The following is a 22,564-nucleotide window of genomic DNA, read 5'->3' on the forward strand; positions in this document are numbered from 1 at the left end:
AGTTAAATTGTCTTCACTCACTGAAGGTATGATTGTATAATTGGATATTCTTTGTGAACAATGACAACACAAAAGACAAAACTTGGCCGTCATTTTAAGACAGAAATCCTGTTTTTTAAAAATCTGATTACACATCCTAGCAACCTGAATCAAGAAAGCAATTATAATTATATCTAAAAGTATAAATTAATTAGGGATAAGCTTAACAATGTTCAGGACTGCTAACAATGAAATGCTTAAAACATTCTCAAGAGAAATTTAAAAAGAGATATATAAAAAGATATACCAAGTTCATAGATTGGAAAACTCAACTCTTTATATGTCAATGCTCCTCAAATGGATCCATACAATTGATGGACTCCCATTTAAATTTCCTATCAGGTGGAGTTTGTTTGTTTATTTTGGAAGAAATTATAAAACTGATTTTGATATTTGCATGGAAAGGCAAGAACCTAAAATATGTTAAATAATCTGCAAAAGGAGAAGACATAACATGAAATCCTTGAGTTTGAGAACTTCTGGGTTAGAAATTTATGATTTAAAAAACTTTGGGTGTGCTTGTAAGTGCTTCAAAAATTAAACACGAAGATAAAGCAATACAAAATGGGAAAAAAGAAAAATGTAAATATAAATCCAAATTTAAAGTTCTGATTTTTTTACGTGTTTATGCTCATACACATGAATAGAAAAAAAATAAAACAAAATAAACAAGAGTTTCATCTTTATCGTTTTTTTTTTTTTTTTTTTTTTTTTTTTTTAAAAAGATCCTCTTCAAGCTGTAGAAACTGATGCTGGCCAAAAGAGTAAAGCAAAAGATGTTGGCAGTTTCAGGGGCTCAAAGACAAAATAGGGTGCTTGGCAATATGATGGGAAAGGGCAAGAATGAAAGTAGTTCTAAAGAGTGGCACCAGGATCCATGACTACAGTGGTAGTTACAGCCTGGGCATCAAGCCTTTGTTGGAACTGGTTGAGATGCCAACTTTTTGATCTCTTTGTTACCTTGATATTTGAAGTTTAGGGAGGGGAGTCTAATTGGATAAATGTGGGAGATGATTTTCAAAGTTGGTAACAAGATTTTTCTCATACTCTTTGATATGTATGAGTATGAGTATACTCATACTCTTTGCAATATGACTTAGTTTCTCCTTCCACCAAGAAGTTAGATTTAGCCAGGTGCGGTGGCGAATGAATATCCGCAATCCCAGTGGCTCCAGAGGCAGAGGCAGGAGGATCGTGAGTTCAAAGCCAGCCTCAGTAATTTAGTGAGGCACTTAGCAACTCAGCGAGGTCCTATCTCTAAATAAAACATTTTTAAAAAGGGCTGGGGATGTGGCTCAGTGGTTAAACCCCCTTGGGTTCAATCCCAGTTACCAAAAAAAAAAAAAAGGATTTATTTCTCTAAATACTCTTGAATCAATTTGGATTTAGCTGTGAGACATGCTTTGGTAGTGAAACAGTAGCAAAAGGACACAGAGACTTTAATAGCACTTTCCCATTGGGCTTACCTTCTTTTGGCTGCAGCTGAGAATCTGAGTTTACAGTATAAATAAGACAGAGCTACCATTTGGGAGAGGTTGCATCCACCAAGACCAAAGAGCTCTGACTGATAGCCTAACTAGGGCAGAGAATGAGAGCTGGACTATCTCACACCATCTACCCTCAACAGATTTTACAGATGACTCAAGCCATGATGAGTAGAGCAACAGATCATCTAAGCAACACTCATTGCTGAAACAACAAATCCTAAGCAAGTAAAAAAAAAAAAAAATAAAGCCACTAGATTTTGAGATGACTAGGTATACAGCAATAGATAGCTGATACCAAACCAAACCAAAACAAAACAACTCTGAAATATGTAGCACTGGTTTGGGACTTAATTTAATGGATTAATATACAACAAACCAGTTCTGGTATAATACAACCAGTAAAAGTGATGATAATAATAGTAATAGAAGAATATATATATATATTGTGCTAGCATTATTCAAGCATTGTATTAGGAAAACATATTATTATCCTTACTTTATAAATATAGAAACTAAGGCATAGTTAAGTTAGGTAGCCAAGGTTATACAAAACCATAAGTGATAGAGCTAAGAACGAACTTAGACAATCTGTCTTTGCAACCCAAATTTCAGTGTTTGGCACTAATATGTCTCTTCATATCAAGACACATTAATTCCTTCTACATTGTACTTAGATAAAAATATTTTTTGAAAATGTGAAGAGGTGGAGTTTGTATCCTCTTTTAGACTGGATTTCACTCTTAGTATTACTTTCTGCATGGAGTACAAGAACATTGTCATTTATTTCTATTCCTCCCATTTTAGTTCCTGATTTTGTTGTTACTTTAAAATTTCAAATTAATTTTTTTCCTTTTTATAATTTCTACAGACAATAAACCTTATTCTCTTGTTTAATGTTCACATTTATTCTTTAATGTGGGTATTTTGTAACTGAGGTCTTTGTTTGCTCTTTTGTTTGACTGAAATTCATGATCATGAAGCCCCTCCCTCCCATACCCCAATTCCATGTTTGTAGGACTCATCCATTCTTTTAGAGATGGAATATTTGCCTGGGATTTTAATAATTAGAATACAAACTAATCGGGTAAAAATAAAAACTAGGAATTACTTATTTCCCTTTGATTTTTATAGGTGTTCTGAGAAGTTGTTTTATTTTCACTTTCCACTTCTGCTTGAAATACCTAGGAATTTTTTATTTTCAAATTTTCTGTTTTTACCCTTCTGTATTGTTACTATGATTTGAATGCACATATCTAATCAAAATTTGAATTATTCTTTCTTGTAGTATTTTATATTTTACTAGTTCTAACCTCTTGTTTGGAGAGTCCGATTATAAATGTGTTGGGTCACCTTTATCTGACTTTCCATTATCATTTTGTGTACATTACTTAAACTATTTGTTTCTCTTAAATATTTTTTTTTGTGTGTGTGTGTGTGTAGTTACTGTAAGCCAGTCTTTTATGTCTCCAGAAACAGTTTTAGTAGTGTTTATTTTAGTTTATATTGTTTCTAATGTCACTCCTATTATGAGTTCTCCCATTTCACACCTGTATTCACCTACCTAACTTTTCCCTTTCAGTTAATTGTTTTAAATAAGTGATCTCTTTGTAACCTGAGAGCCCTCATTTCCTGATATACATTCATATTTTACATTTGTTTAATGCTTATGTTTCTTTTCTCTCAATTACCACTCTTTTACTCCTGCTTATATGAAAACCTTTTTCATTCTTCATAACTATTCATCTTTGAACCAGAAACATTCTATATTGGCAGAGTTTTTGATAAAATATTACCCTACAAATTGAACTTAGATGGAATGAGCTGGCAAACTCCACATCTTCAGTTCAGATTTATTTTCTGAAATAGAGGCTGGCAAACATTTTTGATAAGATAATTGGTACACATTTTCACTTTTGTAGTCCATAGGAATCACTCTGCTGACATAAAATTAATCATAGGCAATTTGTATGGGCATGGATATGTTCCAATAAAATTTTATTTACAAAACAGACAATGGGCTGTATTTGGCTCATAGATGATATTCTGTTGGCTCATGTTCTTTTGTGCAGTTGTAGACAGGAGGCCTTTACCAGGTAATGATGAGGACAGCTAATGCAGCTCCTAGGTGCAGATGAAGTCAGTAGGTGATGACTCCTTCAGTTGATTTTATCAGAAGAATAGATGATGTCACCTTGGCAGAGTTTGCGCAGTTACTTGAGTTTGCTTAAGGTTCTTGCATTTAAAATATGAATGTATATATTTTATGTGCATTTAAAATGTTTATAAGGTTGCATTTAAATTTTATTTATATAGATACCATTTTTTAAATTGAAAATATTACCTTTATGTATTCTGATCAGAATTTTTAAATGTAAAATTTGCCACATGTTATCTCGAGTAAATTGATGATGATTATGCATTTGCTTTCTAAAAATATGTAGTAGAATCAAAAGATATTGCATTTTATCTTGATTTTTTTTATGTTTTTTTTTTAACTGCAAGAGCAGGAATGCATGGAAAAATGTACAATAATTTCTGTGATAATTGATTATGGGGAAGCCCATGTTGAACAATATCTTGTGAAGTTTTTCCCCATAAAATGGTGGGTGCTTTTAGTATACTAATATCTTCAAATCTGTATACATTTTTTTAACCGTTCTACTGTCTTGGGAGAAAAATAGATCACTATCTACTAAAGAAACTGAGGTTAAGAAAGAACAACTGGAAGTTACAAATTTAATACCAATAAAACTAGGATTCAAGTTCAAGAAGGTCAAGACTGAAATCAATGCTCCAATTCAAGTGTCCTTTGTTAGTAACAACTAACAACTTTTATCTTTAGACAATACAATAAATGCTAAAGTTTAATGTGGATATTTCATATTTCACTAACACTTTCTTATATGTTAGGTTAGGCTCTTCAGCAAAAAATATTTGGAAATTAGCTTATTTCAGTTTTTCAGTGGTTGTATTTATTCACTTATGCCACTGATATTACTGAGCCCTAGGGTAAATAATGCAAATCAAGCAGATAAATCCCAAACTACATGAACTGTTTACATATCAAACCTCATTGGCATCTTTAAAATAGGTGCTGTGAGAAGTTGTTCGTTTCTAGAGGTGCTTCTCTTTCAGAATTTCCTATAGTTTCTTCTAATCCTGTGTGAGTGTTTGCTTTTTAGGGTATATATTTCAATTATGGACATGACTAAACATTATGCAAATCTAAAGGCAACAGATTAGTTAACATGGTCAAGTTATTTTATTCCCCCATTGAATTACCCAGCACTCTGTTTTGCTCATTAATATTACAGGGGGGGTGTGATAGTTGTTTATTTGACTTTCAATGTAAATCAATATTTCTTTCTGTGCTAGGGATTGAACTTCGGGGTACTTTATTACTGAGTTATATCCCAAGACCTTTTTAATTGTTTGTTTTGAGATAGGGTGTCATTAAGTTGCTGAGGCTGGCCTTGCCTCCTGAGTTACTGGATTACAGAAATGCATCACTATACCTGGCTCTCTCAGTATATGTCTAATAGTAATCCTTTCAAGATTTTCATGAACTGTTTACATATTAAATCTCATTGGTATCTTTAAAATAGGTGCTGTGAGAAGTTGTTTTCCCAGCAGTGAATGCCAGAATTTTAGGGTCATTCTTTCTAAAGCTTTCCCATCCGATTCTCAAATATTTAGTCACTTTTTTTTTTTTTTGGTACAAAGGATTGAACTCAGGGGCACTCAACCACTGAGCCACATCCCCAGCCCTATTTTTACTTTATTTAGAGACTGATTCTCTCTGAGTTGCTTAGTTCCTCACCTTTGCTGAGGCCAGCTTTGAACTCATGATTCTCCTTTTTCAGCCTCCCAAGCCACTGAGATTACAGGTGTGCACCACAGAGCCTGGCTATTTAGTCACTTTTTCAATCAGACAATTCTGTTGGTCTGTGAATGTGCTCTCTACACTTAGCCTATGTCTGAGTTTGTTAAAGGATGTAAAATGTAACATAGAAATAGAAAAGATAAAAATCCCAAAGTGATAAGTGTTTTCCTTGAGTTTAGAAGATGCTCACAAATATATCAGGAATTTTCCTGCTTCCTGCTCTATTCATCCTACTTCTTATGTTTGGTGTGGTCTCACTCCATTTCTGACCAACTGTAATGTACCTTTTAACCATCATACCTGATCTCTTCTGTTATGATGATGTCAGATCATTTAAATTCTACCATATACTATAGTTACTTAATAGTCATTTAATCTCTGTTAGATATATGCTTTTAAAGCCAATTGAATAAGTCTCCATTACAATATCAAATAAGCGGGTGGATGAGGAATGAAGAATACTTGAGCAGAAGAAATAATGTAGAAGACAAATTTATGGGGTTGGCTTGCAGTTGTGAATGTTCTTGTATCAGGAACAAAATAAGACGTGTAGGAAAAAAATCAACTTTTAGTTAGGGAGGGAAAAGGAAGAATTCAACCTTTTAATTTCTAGTGAGTAGAATATACATTATTTATTGGGTGTATCCGAGATCCAAGATTTTTGCAAGGAGGAAGTTAGGTAAAAGAAAATGTGTATGAAACTCATACGCTTTTATATGTTTTATACTTTTAGAAATATTAAGCTCTGAAAGGCAGGGATAATCATATTTTTATACTCTATAGAAAGAGTTTCCATTGTAAATATGAACAAGAAAGGGTAGTGATTCAGTATTTGTAATTTTTTCATCATTGAATATGATCAATTTTCAACTTATAATTTTACAGGTATCTACAGAATATTGGACATAACAGATCCAGGATTCATAAGACTTTATCACCTTGAATCAAGGATTTATTTGATATTCTCCTAAGTCTTTACTTCATATCAAGTAACATTTTTTAAAAAAATAGAATTAACACATTTGCCATAAGGGAGTTTTTAAAAATAATACTTCTCGTACTTTCCAATGCCTAAAAATAGCAAGGTGGTAAAAAGAGAATTAGACGATGAGGTTATTGAGTCTGTCAAAGACCTTCTTTCCAATGAAGACTCTGTGGATGATGCTTTTAAGAAGAGTGAACTAATTGTTGACGTCCAAGAGGAGAAAGATTTAGAAGTTGAAGAAGGATCTGAAGCTGAAGATGAAAGACCAGCTTGGAACAGTAAGCTCCAATACATCCTGGCTCAAGTTGGATTTTCTGTAGGTTTGGGGAATGTGTGGAGATTCCCATACCTCTGTCAGAAGAATGGAGGTGGTAAGTTCTTTGTTTTAAGTGATAAAGTACTGGAATAGTAAATTGCATTTGATTATTTCAAATAGCTCCCATTGTTAGTCTCAGTATTTTTGAAACTATGAATTCCATTGCAAAGCTAGGGAGACCCATTTGTGGGAAATGCGCCCAGCTCTGTTTTCAGATTAGGTTTCCATAGGAACAGATTGGCTTGCTACAAATACTCAGGGAATGCTTAAGGGTAACACATTCTCAAATTCTTTCTGTGAATGTTATAAACATCTCTGGATTTCTGACTGGAACTTTTCTAACAAATGTTACATCGATTGTGCCTGTCATTTATTCCCTTTGAGAACAACCTAAAGTTTCTGACATAAGCCAACATTGGTGAAGGAAGACAGAGAGAATTTTCTCCCTATGGACTCATTAACTCTGAATTTTAATTTGCCTCACTCTTTATAAAGCAAAACTGACATGCAATGTGGAATGAATATGGTCTTTAAATGCTGACCAGGACTTTTAGAGCCAGTAGAAGGAATGGCACCAGATAATTAATATAATGCTAGTCTTCTTCATCCTTAAAGATCTTAAATCTTTGGTTTGCAATTCTATAGTTTTTGAAACAACATTCAATTTAAATACATGAGTATTCTTAATTTTAAGCAAAAATTACTGAACCATCATCGATATTCCTGCTATTTGTTTTTGTGCATATAATCATCCAGACTTCCTTAGTAGATATTGTCTTCGAAATCTAGGAAAAAAATCTCAACAGAGGAAGAAATTGTTGATGTATGAAATTAATTCTGTAGCACATCAATATCAAACAATGTTAAATTAAGTAACGTTTGGATTGAAATTTTATTATCTATTTACATGAAAGCTGTTAAAATAAGTATGACTAAACCCCAAATATTCCATAAGTTATACATATCATCACACAAAGAATAGACACTATTTGATTCAAGCCTATGATAATTTTTTTGATTGAACAAAAGATGTAGTTGAAATCTAAATCTACAAATGCTGCATCAAATTAAATAAAATAAACCTTTGTATGTGAAGCATTTTTTCCCCTAAGTAACAGATAAAAAGCTAAGGTTTTATAGTAACAAAATATGTTTAAGCTGGTTAATTCATCCAGGTACAAAACAAGAGGTTTGGGAAAAGTAGCTTATCTGACAAGTCTTCTGATAGGTAAGAATTAATACTAAAGTCCTGATGCATCACCCATCAATCACTGAGAGCTGTCCTCTCCTCAGCTGGTTACTAGCATCACATAAGACTTAAATTATCAAATCAACTATAAGCAACCATACAAAACCTTAAATTTTTGTTTCTCAAAATTCATTCAATTTTCCAGGACTGGCAGAAGACAAATTCTGATTTGGAGATCTTTTTCTTTGGAGAACTACTAGCCATACTAAGGAAGAAAGCTGTCTTGACTGAAAAGTTGGGTTGTGCATTCCAATCTATCTTGGTTGGGAGCTCTGAGAGATTTCATATTTAGCAATTTGTTATTAGCAAACATGGATCTTCCATTTTATTTCCATATGTAAAAAAGTGAAAATACCTCAGTATTTTGTAGTGTTGCTTTCTATCTTTTGAACACAAAGACTAGAGAGCTGCATTGCATGTATCATAAAACAAGAGGTTTTATAATTTAAGATGGCATTAGAGGACTAAAGGTTACACTCAGCATGTAGTATAGTACTGAGGTTTCTCAGTCATTTAGCCCAAGAGCCTGAGGCTACAAAAATCTTATTCATTAATAATTTGAGGCACTTTATGAACAACAGGAAAAAATAATAGATCCCCATATAAGTTGATTTATCTGAAGAGATCATACTTCAACCACAGTGATCAAGCTTAGTAAGTGCTATGGTATAGAAAATAACTTGATCTTATTTTGAAGTCACTTTGGTTGTTTTCCATGTTTGGCACCATGTGACCTTTCACGAGTTACCACATGAGTTAAATGGGGTTAATACTTGTACTTGCTCACTGGATTCTTTAAGGAAGAAATAACTATATGTAATGGTCTTAGAAATGTGCCTGGAAAATAGTGAGTTCTTTAATAGTAAATATTATATTTTAGCTATGACTTTTAAATATGAGACTAAAGTTAGAATCATTTGAGTTAAAGGAAAGGGCTGTGTATAAGTAGCATATCCTGTACACATAACAGGAAAGATTCCCAATGAGTCCAGTCTTAAGTCTCTCTCTCTTTCTTTCTTTTATTTTCCTTAGCTGTTCACATGTTAATAAATTCATTCACTTTCTTAAAGTTTGATCCTGGTGTTGAAATTCATTTTCAGTCCTTTGGGAAACATGTTCCAGTCAGGAGCCCCTGAATGTTACTCATCATTTTAGAATTAGAATTTAGGTAATTTTGTTTTGTAAGTTCAGTCATTTGTACAATCAACTAAAATCTGAAAGATTGAGATTAATAGGGAGGTAGAAATTATGTATCAACCATTCTATTAGGGGGAATTACTGTATAAAGTTATCACTGAAGGGATGTATAGATACTGAGATAATTAATTTGAAAATAATCTATTACTATTTACTTCTTCTTTGGAAGATATTCAGATTGCCAGAACAATCTGAATATCTTCCAAAATCTATTAAATAAAATTAAACACATTTTTAAAAATATGGAATATATAATAAATGACCTCATAAAAATGAGAATTAGTACCATCAATTAAAGGCCTTCCTGCTACACTTAACAGACTATAGTTGGACCACACTTAAGAAATATGAATGTAAAAAGTCCAACTTAAAGGTATTTATTAATAATTCGCCTGTTTTTCTCATGTGGAAATGAGTACAGGTTTCATGATTAACTTGTTTATCTAATTAATTGGATCTGATATTAATATTGACAAATCATTCATTATATTTTAAAATCACTAGTCATATGTCTTCACTTGGAATTTAAATGGAAAATAATTCTCTCCTCCTGGCACATGCATTTTTATAATAGACATCAACTATTTCAGTTCTTCAATTACTTGTGCCCTTCTTACAGATTTGAGGGAAAATTTTTTCCTGACATGTGCTTTTATTATGTAATGTATATGAGAAAAATGACATTTGACCCTAGTAGAAGTCATTTTGTCATTTTTTTTTAAATTTCAGATTAGGCAGTTGTTTTTTATTCTGTGATATTACTGTGTTTGGAAAACAAAAAGTCACTTTTAATACACATAAAATCTCATTCACTCCAGTTTTTCAGATTGGGAATATATGATTTAAATCAGTTTATATAGCTATTAATAAATGACTTTATAAACATTATATGAAGCTTTCTAGGAATTTGTAAAATCTACACCAGAAAACAATTACTTTTTGATTTACCTCCATTTAAAAACATAGTGCATTGTAATTATACACAACAGTGGAATTCCTTGTTACAGATTTGTACATGAACAAAGTGTAGCAATACAATATCATCAATTTCTTTCCCCAGTACCTCCCCGTTTCCTCCCCTCTTTTCTCCTTCTAGTCCCCTTCCTCTGTTCTATATGTCTCTCTTCTCTTTACATGAGATTTCTCCCACATTTTTTAGGTGATTTTAAATTGAGTTGATTTTAAAAAATCAATTATTTAATTGGAAAATGAAGAAGCCATTTTACAGTAGCCCCCCAAAATTAAACTATTAATAGCCTTTTATCATAATTATTTTATCAAAAAGTTTTTGTAGAAGTCAAATTCAGGTTTAAAAATTTTGAAAGTTTAAAGTAATAAAATTAAATTTTCTTTAATGTCATCTATAATTATAACTTAAAGAAGCTCAAATATTGTCTTTCATGTAATAGAATTAATTTGTTCTCTACTCTGACTATTAAAAATATAATCTGTTTTATTTGTTCTTGTCTCTGTAGGTGCATATCTTTTACCATATTTAATACTACTTCTGGTAATAGGTATTCCCCTTTTTTTCCTGGAACTTTCTGTGGGTCAAAGAATTCGGCGAGGCAGCATTGGTGTGTGGAACTACATAAGCCCCAAACTGGGTGGAATTGGATTTGCAAGTTGTGTAGTAAGTGTTCTGGTGGTGAATGCAATATTTTCAGGGTTTGGAATGATATAATTCATATCTAAATGAAACTCAGAGTGCGTTTAATTAGGTTTTAAGAACATTACTTGAGTATAGACTAATAGGCAAGATGGACTGTAAATCTTAATGTAGCTCAATCTCAATAATGCATGCTTTAAGGCCTTCAAGTGTCATTGACTTTTAAGAAAATATAATGTGTTTCAAATAAAAAATAAAATGAGGAGAAATTTTAAAATGTTAAATGGAGTTTTATGTATTACATCTCTTTTTAAAGGATGAGGCATGGGAGAGATTTAATGCAATCATATTATTTCATTTTGCAGGTGTGCTATTTTGTGGCTCTCTACTACAACGTCATCATTGGCTGGACTCTGTTTTACTTTTCTCAATCTTTTCAGCAACCTCTACCTTGGGATCAGTGTCCTTTGGTGAAAAATGCTTCACATACTTGTAAGACATGTGCAGTGTAGTGTTTGTATTTAAAGATTCTAAGATTTTTTTAAAGCACACATTTTCAAAATTATTTTTTGCCTTTTGAAAATTATGTGGAAAAATCTTTCAAAATTATCATCATGACAGACTTCCTTCTTTTTCTGGATTGGCATACTCAGAGAGAGAGTCTTTTGTTATCATCTGATTTTACTGACTCTTTCCAACTTATTTTACTTGTTCTGTGTCATTAAGGTTAAATATTTTAAGGTTAAATATTTAAATATTTAAGGTTAAATATTCACTTATAAACTTTGAGTCTTTTTTATTGTGTACCCTAATTGATACCTTACATCTTTATTAAAACCTACAAAAAAGTGGCAGAAATATGAATGTGAACTATAGTAATTGCCTTTACATCTTAGGTTCTATTTTTTTGGTAGGTTTCTCATCATAAAAAAACAAAAACAAAAAACAAAATCAAAGAAAACCCCCAAGAATATAAAGAACAATGTCCTGTATAATAGAACTCATGTATGTAGCTTAAAATTTTATAGTAGCCACATTTAAGAAATATGAAAAGTAATATTTTATTTATTCCAATTATTCTAAATATTATGCTTTTAACCTATAATTAATATAAGTATTATTAACATAATAATTTAAAATTTTCACATATGAAGTCTGAAATACAGTTTGAATTTTATACTTAAAGCACATATTGCTTTAGGCTAGCCTCATTTCAAAAGTGTGTGGCTAGTAGGTAGAGTTGTGGTGACAGTACTACCCAAGGATATCAATCAGATCATTATGGGAGTGATAGGTGCAACATACATAATTTATTTTAATTATTTTGATAAGAATCTCACATATTCTTACTTCAGAACTTCATAATAGGAAATATCAAGGAGGACAGATGTCATTTGGTTCTCCAATTTTTTTGTATTGTTCAGTTTTTTATTCTTCCTATGAATTTAAATGCTGGTGTACAACAGCAGTACTTTTCTAGAGAATGTTAAGAATGGATTTGCAGGCTTACTGAAAAAAAATGGACTCATTTCTCTATATAATCTGAAATGATTTCTTGTGTTACCTTTCTTTCTATAGTGATAGAGCCAGAATGTGAAAAAAGTTCTGCTACCACCTACTACTGGTACAGAGAAGCACTGAATATTTCCAGTTCCATTTCTGAAAGTGGGGGCTTGAACTGGAAGATGACTGTCTGCTTGCTGGCTGCCTGGGTCATGGTTTGCTTGGCAATGATCAAAGGCATCCAGTCTTCTGGAAAAGTTAGTATGTTAGAGCCACTCCTGATTCTACTAAGCACCATTCCCTTACCTCCCACCCCAAGTTGTCACAAATTTGTATAGCATTTTATTCTGGTGGAAAAAATGCTTTTGAAAGTGTGTTTAGGAAAGGACATAAATAAAGATATAAGTATTTTATAGTGAAATTTAATGTCATGTGTTACCTTTCCTTATTTCAGCAAAATCTTCAAAATTTTTGTCCATACATAAAAGACCTTTATTTTTGTCATTGTTGTTATTTATTCAGTTGGCCATTATGTTTCAATTTTCTCATTACCATTTAGTTCCAATCTTGGAAACTGGGGAAAGTAGTATAATGAATAATGCATTTATTCTGTTTTATATCATGCATTTCTCTTCTGTAGGGATTCTAAGGAATCATTGCATAAAGAATTTTAAAATTATGTAGAATGAAATGTTTCTTAAAGTTCTAAACATCAGTTAGGTAGTTTTGATAATCACAGAAAATTCAGAGTCATATAAAAGAATTAAGAGCTTGTCTACCAGGACAAATTGAAAATTTGAAGAAGCTGTAGTTGAAAATACCTTAAGTGAATTTTAGATGTCTTGGCTTGTTGTTGCTGTTCTACAGGATGCATGTATCTTTTTTTAGGGTAACTCACCATCATTTATTAGTAGGAGTAGAAATAGTAATAGTAACAGTAGTAGTTAATAACAATAGTAATAATAATACCAACAATAATAATATGTTGGTAAAGACAACAATTTATGCAAGAAAAATAATAGAAGTCACTATTTAGTACATGTTTATTTTGCTCGGGGCACTGGGATAACTACTTGTTATATTTTATAATTATATAAGTAACTCTCAGAAGTAATTGCTATTTTCAGGCCCATTTTACAGAAAAAAAAGAGGTTTGAGAAATTAGGTAACTTGCCCAAAGTTTCATGGCATAAATCTGTCTAAATCCAGAACCTGTGTTCAGTGATAATAATGCTAAAATGCCCATCGTTCTGATGTTTGAAATTACTAGTTAGTGAACTTTACAGGGTCAGAAGTCCATCTAATTCATCTTTGCTTCTTGTTATTTTCAGTTAAAAATAATTATGACTTTTTAACTTATAAATCAATTCATTTTGCATTTATCTTCCCACTGGAAACTTTATATGCTATTTTGCCATTGAAGCAGTAAATACAATGCCTAACACATCTGAATATCTTTAGATCTTTCAAAACTGTTATTGTATTTAATGTTTAAGTAAGTGCAAACAATGTGTTCTATGTCAGAGTCACATTACAGTTAGATTATAAATAAAGGAATAGAATTTAATCCAGATCTGACCACATTTAAATGATTCCTAAGATAAGCATGTATAAAAAGAGAACCAATTATGATGAGCCAGATGTTAAAAAAAATCATTGTTTTAAAGTTCTTTTACTACCAAAGTTTGTTCCTTTTTTTTCTTAGTCTTTATCTTATCTCCAAAGAGCTGCTCATTTTTTAAAATAGTACTTCTTTACTTTTGTTATTACATATTGACAAAGTTGTATATATTTATGGGGTACAAAGTTAGTATTATGATTTTTTGAGCACAATGTGGAAAGATTTAATCAAACTAATTAACATTTCTGTCACCTAAAATTTTTAGTATTTTTTGTGAGGAGAACATTTGAAATTTCTTCAGCAATATTGTTGTTTTTTCCTAATGTCGTGTAATATATCAAATGAAATATAACAATATATATAGCACATACAATTTATTGTTTTGATGAGAAGGCTTGGGGAGACAGTGGCATTGGGGTAAAATCTAAAGAAGGAATTTAATAGTCCAGATGGGAAGAAAGCTAACCATAAGTAATATGAACAGTAGTATGAAAAATTATTATAATTTCTCAATCTGGAACAAGGTGATAATATAATAAAATGAAAATTATGAGGAATATATATATATATACATATATATGTATATATATACACATTTACATTTATGTATGTATGTATATATATAAAGTTCTGTATTTGCCCTACACCCCCTGAAAAAAACCCTCCAAATAAATAGTTACACCAGTACAGAGTAGAGAAATATGGTGTAAATGTTGTATGTGTAAAACTTTCACAGAGAATTTAGCAACTAAAAGAAAAAACATGAGTTAGCTTGTGATATGCTTCATCAGAACACATATGCAACACATATGCTCATATGCTAATTGGAAACTGCATGATTTAAAAGGGGTGTGATAGTATCATTATCCTTTGGGTCAGGTAGACACACCACAGCTGGGCCACATCTACAATACTGGGTTTAACTGAAATCTTATTTTTCCCTTCTTTATAGAGAGGGGAAGTAGTTGCTCTGGGATCACAATCTTCTTTATAGTCAAACCAAAAGAAGAATAAGGTTGTTCTGTGTGGATACAGAGAACAGAACTATGATCCAATATGGGGATCATGGAGGGTGGGGGAGTGTTTTTCAGGAGTGAGGCCTTGTAACAAATCAGTTCCTCAGTGGTAGAGCTCAGCATCCTTGGTCAGAGGCTATACTGTCTCCCCATGGCAGTGTCAATTAAGGGGGTCTCCTACTCAAAGAGAAAGTACAGAAATGAGAACCTCTAAGGTTACTTCCAAAATAATGTTTTCTACCAGTACTTCTTTGTAGTTACTGCCAGAACTGTGTTAAATATTTTGCATATATTAGCTCATAGTATCTATCCGTCATGAGTTGAATTCTTTATCCTCGTTTTATCACAAAGTTGACAAACTTGGAAGGAATAAATAATTGTCCAGAATTAAATAGCCAATAAATGGCTCATGGAACTAAAACTGGTGACAAAATCCTCACAAATAATGATTCTTTCTGAGGGTGTTTTTATAATAAAGGCAAAGGAAGGTAAGATGTAAAGAAAAACTAGTTTATTATGTTTTCTAGTTTTTTTGAGAGTTCAGCAAAACAAAATTATTTTTTACAATATTTTGATTGCTAAACTTTTTTATTTATTTATTTATTTTTGGTATCAGGGATTGAACCCCAGGGGTGCTTAACCACTGAGCCATATCCTCAGAAACCTTTTTTACATTTTATTTAGAGATAGGGTTTTGCTGAGTTGCTAAGTGCCTTGCTAATCTGCTGAGACTGGCTTTGAACTCAAGATTTTCCTGCCTTTTTCTTAAAAGACTTACTGTGAAGTGTTTTAACTAAAAGGTTGAGGGGAATCTAAAAAATTAGCCAATGGAATATATTACATTGCTTCATCCCTTTGTTCTAAAAGTACATACTTTTGGACATCTTGAGGATGATTCAGGCTTTCACTGACTTGTGTAACAAATATTTATTGAACACTTAATAAAAAACACTCATAAAAAACTTATAAAACAGATGAGGTGTCTGTTTTCATGGAATTTCTATTCTAGTGGCAGAGGCAATAAACCAAAAATTCACAAAATAATTTTAGTTAATGTGAAAATAACAATGTATACTATTTTAGGTAACAACGTGTGTAGTATGTATGATAAAGGAACTTTAGGCAATAATGCATACAATAAAATAATTTTGGGGACTTGTGGTTGTGGCTCAGTGGTTAAGCACTTACCTCATATGTGTGGGGCACTGGGTTCCATTCTCAGCATCACATAACAAATAAATAAAATAAGGGCATTGTGTCCATTGACAACTAAAAGATATTAAGAAAATAATTTTGGGTAGCAATGTATACAATGTTTAGATGTGTCTGTGCTATATATAGCCAGTAAGGTTGAATTTATCCTATTTTTAAAGATATTATACAGCTGTCTATTTTGATATAATAAGATTAGAGCCATATGATTAAACGCAAAAAAAATTATTTAAAAACAACAGGGATGCTTCTGCTTTGTGTTAAGATATATCTTTTGTATTTTGGAATTTAATAATTGAATATTTTATCCTTATATTTGCTAACAGAAGAATAAAAATGAAATGTGAGCTACTAAGTACAACTTTTGTTTAAAATATTGATTGTTATTTTCTGTTTCTGTTCCTTGTTAGGAAGTTATATTAGTTATCTTATCACTGTATCCAGATCAGTGTCTTTAAGAACTCACATATGTGTTGAATCAATAAATGAAAATTGAAATAAGTCTGATTATATAATTAATATGAAATTAAGAAATATTATAGGATGAAAATAATTTTAAGGGAATATGTACAAAAAGGCAAATTTAATTTAATGTATGTTCTTTTCAATTTTCAATATTTTTGATTATATACTATATATCAGGCACTGAAGGATATGCAAATATTAATAGACCATAATCTTTCCCTTATGAAACTCACAATTTAATGGTATAGATATATATGTATCATAAGTGCAGTAATAGAGAGAGTTTTTGATAGAATCAAGGTAACCTTTGAAATTAACCTGAATTGGGGGTAAGATTTGATGTTTGAAGAGAAGATTTTCAGAAAATTCAGAGAGAAAACTGTAGACAGAGAAAACAGCATGCTCAAAGCCCAAAGATTACTGAGTACTTCTGTGTGACTTTTACCTACAATTTGTGCAGTTTGTGGGAAACAAAGCATGAGATGTAAGTTGATTACAGATATTGAGGTATTTGTGGATACTGGTAAAATAATGGGCTTTGACTTAACAAAAACTGTGGAATATTTGAGGATTTTTAGCAGGTCAGTAACACCATGAGATCTTTAGAAAGCTCACGTTGGAAGTAGTATGAATTTTGGATTTCTCAGATTCAGAGGGGAGCTGCCAGAATGTGGAGGAAAGATAATCTGGAACTACTGTCAGAATGAAAGTGGCATGTCACAGAGGATGGAAAGAGAGCTGTGTAATATCTGTGACAGAATCAATTGGACTTGGTGATCAATTGGTTATAAACATTGGGAAGAGGGACATATTGAGGATTTGTTGGAATTGATTAGCTTGGAAAAAATGTAAGAGGAAACTTTTCTTCCCTTAGTGCCTACTTTGAAATATTACTAAAAATATAAAAGTAAAATATAAATGTAAAATAATTAAGAGTAAAAAATACAATAGAAGTGTAAAATTTAAAAAGGTTATTCTTTGGAAAAATAATTTACCTATTCAGACTATTTTATTATATAACCTTCATTTCTACTTTCAAAATGTGGGATTAATGGAATGCATTTAAGTCACTAATGAGGTAGCAGATTGGAGTTTTGTCCAAAAAAAAAAAGTTTAAGATATTATACAAAAGAAAATTCATGCTTTTGACTATGTTTAAACACTGTGAAGAAGAATCATAAAGGGCATAGCTTTAAATCAAGTGAAATCAAGACAAATGATAAATTTAAAAGAAAACTAAAAGTGAGCAGGGAGAAAAATAAAGCCACAAATTTAAGTGAAGAAATATAATCAAAGTATTAACAACCTATAATAACTCGACAACTGTATTTTTTACAACTAATTAAAGTAAAATATAGATATTTCATTTATTATTTTGATTTTTAATATGCTGAGATCTTATACATAACATTTTTCTTTGGGTCTTTCACATGTTTAATTGTGATGATTAAGTGGGTAAAACTATACAGGAAATGCAAATTACTGTCATGCTTTTTCTTCTACGTCATTTTTAGTAAATATTGGATTCAGTCTCTTTCCTGACCTGAGCCATGCTATGTGATGGAAGTTTTTCTCCATTCTTTCTGCCTCCCAACCCATAGTCCTTCCTTCCACAGATATATAGCATATAACTACGGCATGTCAGCTCTTTGAGAGATGGCAGTGAATAGAAAAGACCCTGGCCCTCACAGAGCTTATATTCCAGGAGAGGGTACAGGAAATAATTGAACACATAGACAATTTCAGTAGTGCTAAGTGTTGTCATAAAATAACCAAACCAAACCAAACAAGGTTATATCATTACCTTTCCTGGGGCAGAGGGGAAAGGCACATGGGAGATACAGAATAGAAAAACACAAGGCCTTATTTTGGGTGGTCAGGGAAGACTTATGGGAGAGGATAAAGATGAGCTTTAAGTAATAAAGAGGATCAAGTTAGGTGCAAAAGAGGGAAAGGTGCAAACTTAGTACACCCACAGACAACAAAGGTCTGAAGGACCAAAGCTCAGCAGGGGAGAGAGATGGACAGCAGGCTCTCTAGTGCACAGCTTTGCTAGCCAGAGGGAGCAATTCCAATGGTATTAGAAACTCTGTGAAAAGCAGTGAATGATATAGCCCGAGGGTAGCATGGAAAAAACAGTTGAAAGACTATTACAAATAGTCCAGGACTGCTTCTAGATGTTTTGCTTCAGCAACTGAATGGATGGCGGACTATTTTCTGAAAGAAGATAGTTGAGAAAAGCTTTGGGGAAATTGAGAAGTTTGCTTCCAGACCTGAAACGTTTTAGAGACCTATTAGACCTATGGAGATTTCTAGGTGGAAGAATGTTTGGCGGGAACCTTTCCTTTGAAGTAATTAACTATTTGCTGAACTGTTTAATTTAGTGGGAAAAGTTGCTGAAGCAGAAGGTAGAAAATTTACACGGTTAGTTGTTCAGTTTGTATAGGAGACAGTGTAGAGACCATTCTCTGCTTTGTAAAATTTATCAGAATTATAACGGAACTTTGATTAAAAGAAAGGAACAACTTAAATAGAAGTAGGAAATTTGGGGGGAATTAGTTCACATTAGTTTTTTGTTGTCAATGTTGGTTGTTTTGTGAATTATAAGGAATCAACACTATTCCAGGTGTATTATATCTATGGACTATTATTTCAAAAGAAATTAAGTAAAAGTTTCCTTAATATCTCTCTCTCTCTCTCTCTCTCTCTCTCTCTCTCACACACACACACACACACACACACACACACACACACATACACACACACACTATTTGGTCATTTAGCCAACAGAATGAAATCCTATCATTTACAACAATGTGGATGGAATTGGAGGATAGTATCTTATTTGAAATAAGCAGGCAAGAAAGATAAGTACTGCACGTTCTCACTCATGTGGAAACTAAAGATGTTCATCTCATAGAAACTGAGAGTAGGATGATGATCACTAGAGGCTGAGATGGGAAGAGAGGACAGGGATAGAGAGAGGTTGAATGACAGGTTACAAAATACAATTAGGAGGAATAAATCCTAGTGTTCTGTAGCACAATAGAGTGTAGTTTACAATAATTTATTGTATATCTCAAACTAACTAGAAGAAAGGAATTTGAAAGTTCCTAACAAGTTAATTGCCCCATTTGGTGCTTACACATGAATACACCTGTATATATGTATTAAATTATTGTACTGTATCCCATAAATACATGCAATTATTATCTACCATTTAAAAATGAAAAATAAACTTTTAGCATTTTTCATTATGTCTCAAATAGGATCTTTGATAAGGCTGAGTCAAGACTAAAATCTATTCTTAAAAGATGGCTTTATAAGTCATTAATATTAGTATATTAATATTATAATATTATAGAATATTATAGAAACTGTGACTCTGAATACATATAAAAGAAGAGCAGTTTTAACTGTAAAAATAGTTTTTTGTGAATCTCATATAATTTTATTTTTCTTTCTTGCAGATTATGTATTTTAGTTCTCTGTTCCCATATGTGGTACTTATATGCTTCCTAACTAGAGCACTCCTTTTAAATGGCTCAATTGATGGTATCCGCCACATGTTCACCCCCAAGGTATGTGCCATACTTCTATTTAAAGTGTATCATCAGGAAACATTCATGTATATTGTTAAATATATTTCCACAGTTACATTTCAAGGATAATTGTTCCAACATATGTACATTAGGCTTTTTCCCCCCTTATTATTTTGGGTACCAGGGATTGAACTCAGAGGTGCTTAAACACTGAGCCGCATTCCCAGTCCTTTTTTTCATATTTTATTTAGAGACAGGGTCTCACCGAGTTGCTTAGAGCATCTCTGTGTTGGTGAGGCTGGCTTTGAACCTGTGATCCTCCTGCCTCAGCCTCCCAAGCAGCTGGTATTACAGGTGTGTGCCACTGCTACGGACTACATTAGACTTTTAAATTATAATTATGTTAACCATCCTAGCAAAACTAAAATGTTTATATATCTATAATTAAATTTATCTATCTCCAATGATAAAGGTCCCATTTTACTTTTAGACTAAGATGATCAGAATTTAAACTTCAAAAATCCTTCTCTTAAAATTAACTTCCAATTTTCACAGTAAATTCTAGAACCTTTCAATCTTCCCTTTCTATTTCAGTGGTTCTTAGCCTTTTCTGTGTCCTGAAATCATTCGAAAAACCAACAATAGTATATTGCTATCAGAAGATACGAACATAATGAGCATATTAATTTGCTTGGAGTTTGAGGAGATTAGCAGATCACCTGAAATCCATGGGCGTACGTTAAAGATGCCCACCCCCCCTACATTCTAGAATATTGTTTCATAGAAAATCTAATTTTTATAAGTTTTTGTTTTGTTTTTTGGTTTTTGTATCTCCTGGAAAAAAATATGTGTAGTGCTTATCTTAGAAATTTTTATAAATGCTTATATATTTCAGAAAAATTCTCATTGGGCTTCCTAGAGTTATTAGAACTCACACTGTCATTCAACTTAGTAGAGCTGAACTCAGTGCTAGGCACAGGGAAACTGGTTATTCAGAACTTGGGGACTTGATTATAACTTGTTAGTTTGATCTGGCAGGCCATCAAAAATAAATTTTGAGGAGCACAGGTTTATGTTATTCACTAAAATGAAAGGCTCCTCACTATGAATTTCCTGATGCTATCATAGGCAGACATAAAGATATGACAGTACAAAGACAGCTTCCAAAATCATTCAGAAGTTGGAATTTATCTGAACGGCTAATGTGCAGCTCCTGCTGGCTGTGACTGGGCAGGAGGGATTCACTTCTGTGGAATTCTCTGTGTCTCCTGGCAGCTGCCTTGACAGGAGCTAAACGCAGCTGTGTTCTCTCTGTGTCTGGTTCTGAGTTGATATTACTCTGTAGTCGCAAAAATGCTGACACTGGTGTCTGGTTTTCTTGCCTAGTTCAAAAGTCCTGTGTAATTTAGAGTTGTTGGAACCTGTACTCAGGGAGAAACTAGAATTATAAATTTCAGCCACTTTATAATTAAAATCTGCTTGAAATGAGCCATACTTAATGACCCCAAACATTTATATTTATAATATTGGAAAAAAAATATTTTCTGAGCTCGAGACAACCAAATTCTTTATGAATTTCTGGAATCTATCTGCTTTCTAAATTGTCAATTTCTTGTGACAATTCTAAACATTTGATTTACATAGATATTTTAGAATTTGATATAGGACCTTTACATGGCCCCACAATTGAAAAATGCAGCATAAATTAAGATTTTTAGCCTGGAGTAGGAATTACTATTAAAATGTTAATTTTTTCTTAATTCACTTTTCATTCACTATTGAATTGAGTTACTGTATTAGGTCAGCATGTAGGATATGATAGCTAATATAAAAATGATAGTAGTTTTAAATTACCTTTTAACTTATAATGTTTATGTAGGGTAAAAAACGTACCTAAGTATGCAAAATACTTTGAAAGAACTAAATGGAAGAAATCTGAACACTGCCTTTAGTAAATAGGTATTTCCTGCCATCTAGTGGGCCAAATTGAGATAGGCACTTGCATGTCTGACCAGCATTTCTCAGACTGGTAATGCAAAATGGTGAATGAATGTTGTATGTATCGTAGTTAACTGTTCATAAATTATAAATATAATCATGATTATGTTTGACAAGAATATTTAATATTTTTTAAAAATAATAAAGACTAAAAATTAAGTGAAACAACAAATCCTAACACCTGAGAGAGCATGACTTTTTGGAATTAACCTATTTTCATATTTTACTTTGACCACAAAACTTCTGTGAAATCTTAGGTAGTTTTGCTGGCCTCTGAAAGATCAGATAATAGTAACCACAACTTCATGAGCTGTTGTGAATTTTAAACAAGATAAGCTATATATGATGCCTATCAGTGTGTCAGCCACTATAGTTTATATATGTTTTCAATTATTGAGCACTTAAAGTAGGGTAGGTACTGTGGTAGTAATGCATGTCTTGT

The 22,564-nt window shown here is 32.2% G+C and overlaps 1 protein-coding gene across 2 annotated transcripts in view; it reads left to right on the forward strand.

The window, feature by feature from the left end:
• Positions 1–22,564, forward strand: part of Slc6a15 (solute carrier family 6 member 15) — a 49,683-nt gene that overhangs the window by 14,320 nt on the left and 12,799 nt on the right. The window contains exons 2-6 of one of the 2 annotated variants that reach the window (XM_048804496.1): positions 6,295–6,765; positions 10,674–10,789; positions 11,131–11,257; positions 12,344–12,525; positions 20,053–20,163. In XM_048804496.1, the coding sequence (XP_048660453.1) occupies positions 6,477–6,765; positions 10,674–10,789; positions 11,131–11,257; positions 12,344–12,525; positions 20,053–20,163 (825 nt within the window). In that variant the 5' untranslated portion in view covers positions 6,295–6,476. Of the gene's footprint in view, positions 1–6,294; positions 6,766–10,631; positions 10,790–11,130; positions 11,258–12,343; positions 12,526–20,052; positions 20,164–22,564 lie in introns of both variants that reach the window. The other variant, XM_015482656.2, reaches the window with a different exon arrangement.

The sequence above is a fragment of the Marmota marmota genome, unplaced genomic scaffold (genome assembly GCF_001458135.2).
Source record: "Marmota marmota marmota unplaced genomic scaffold, marMar, whole genome shotgun sequence".
Classification (NCBI taxonomy): Eukaryota; Metazoa; Chordata; class Mammalia; order Rodentia; family Sciuridae; genus Marmota; species Marmota marmota.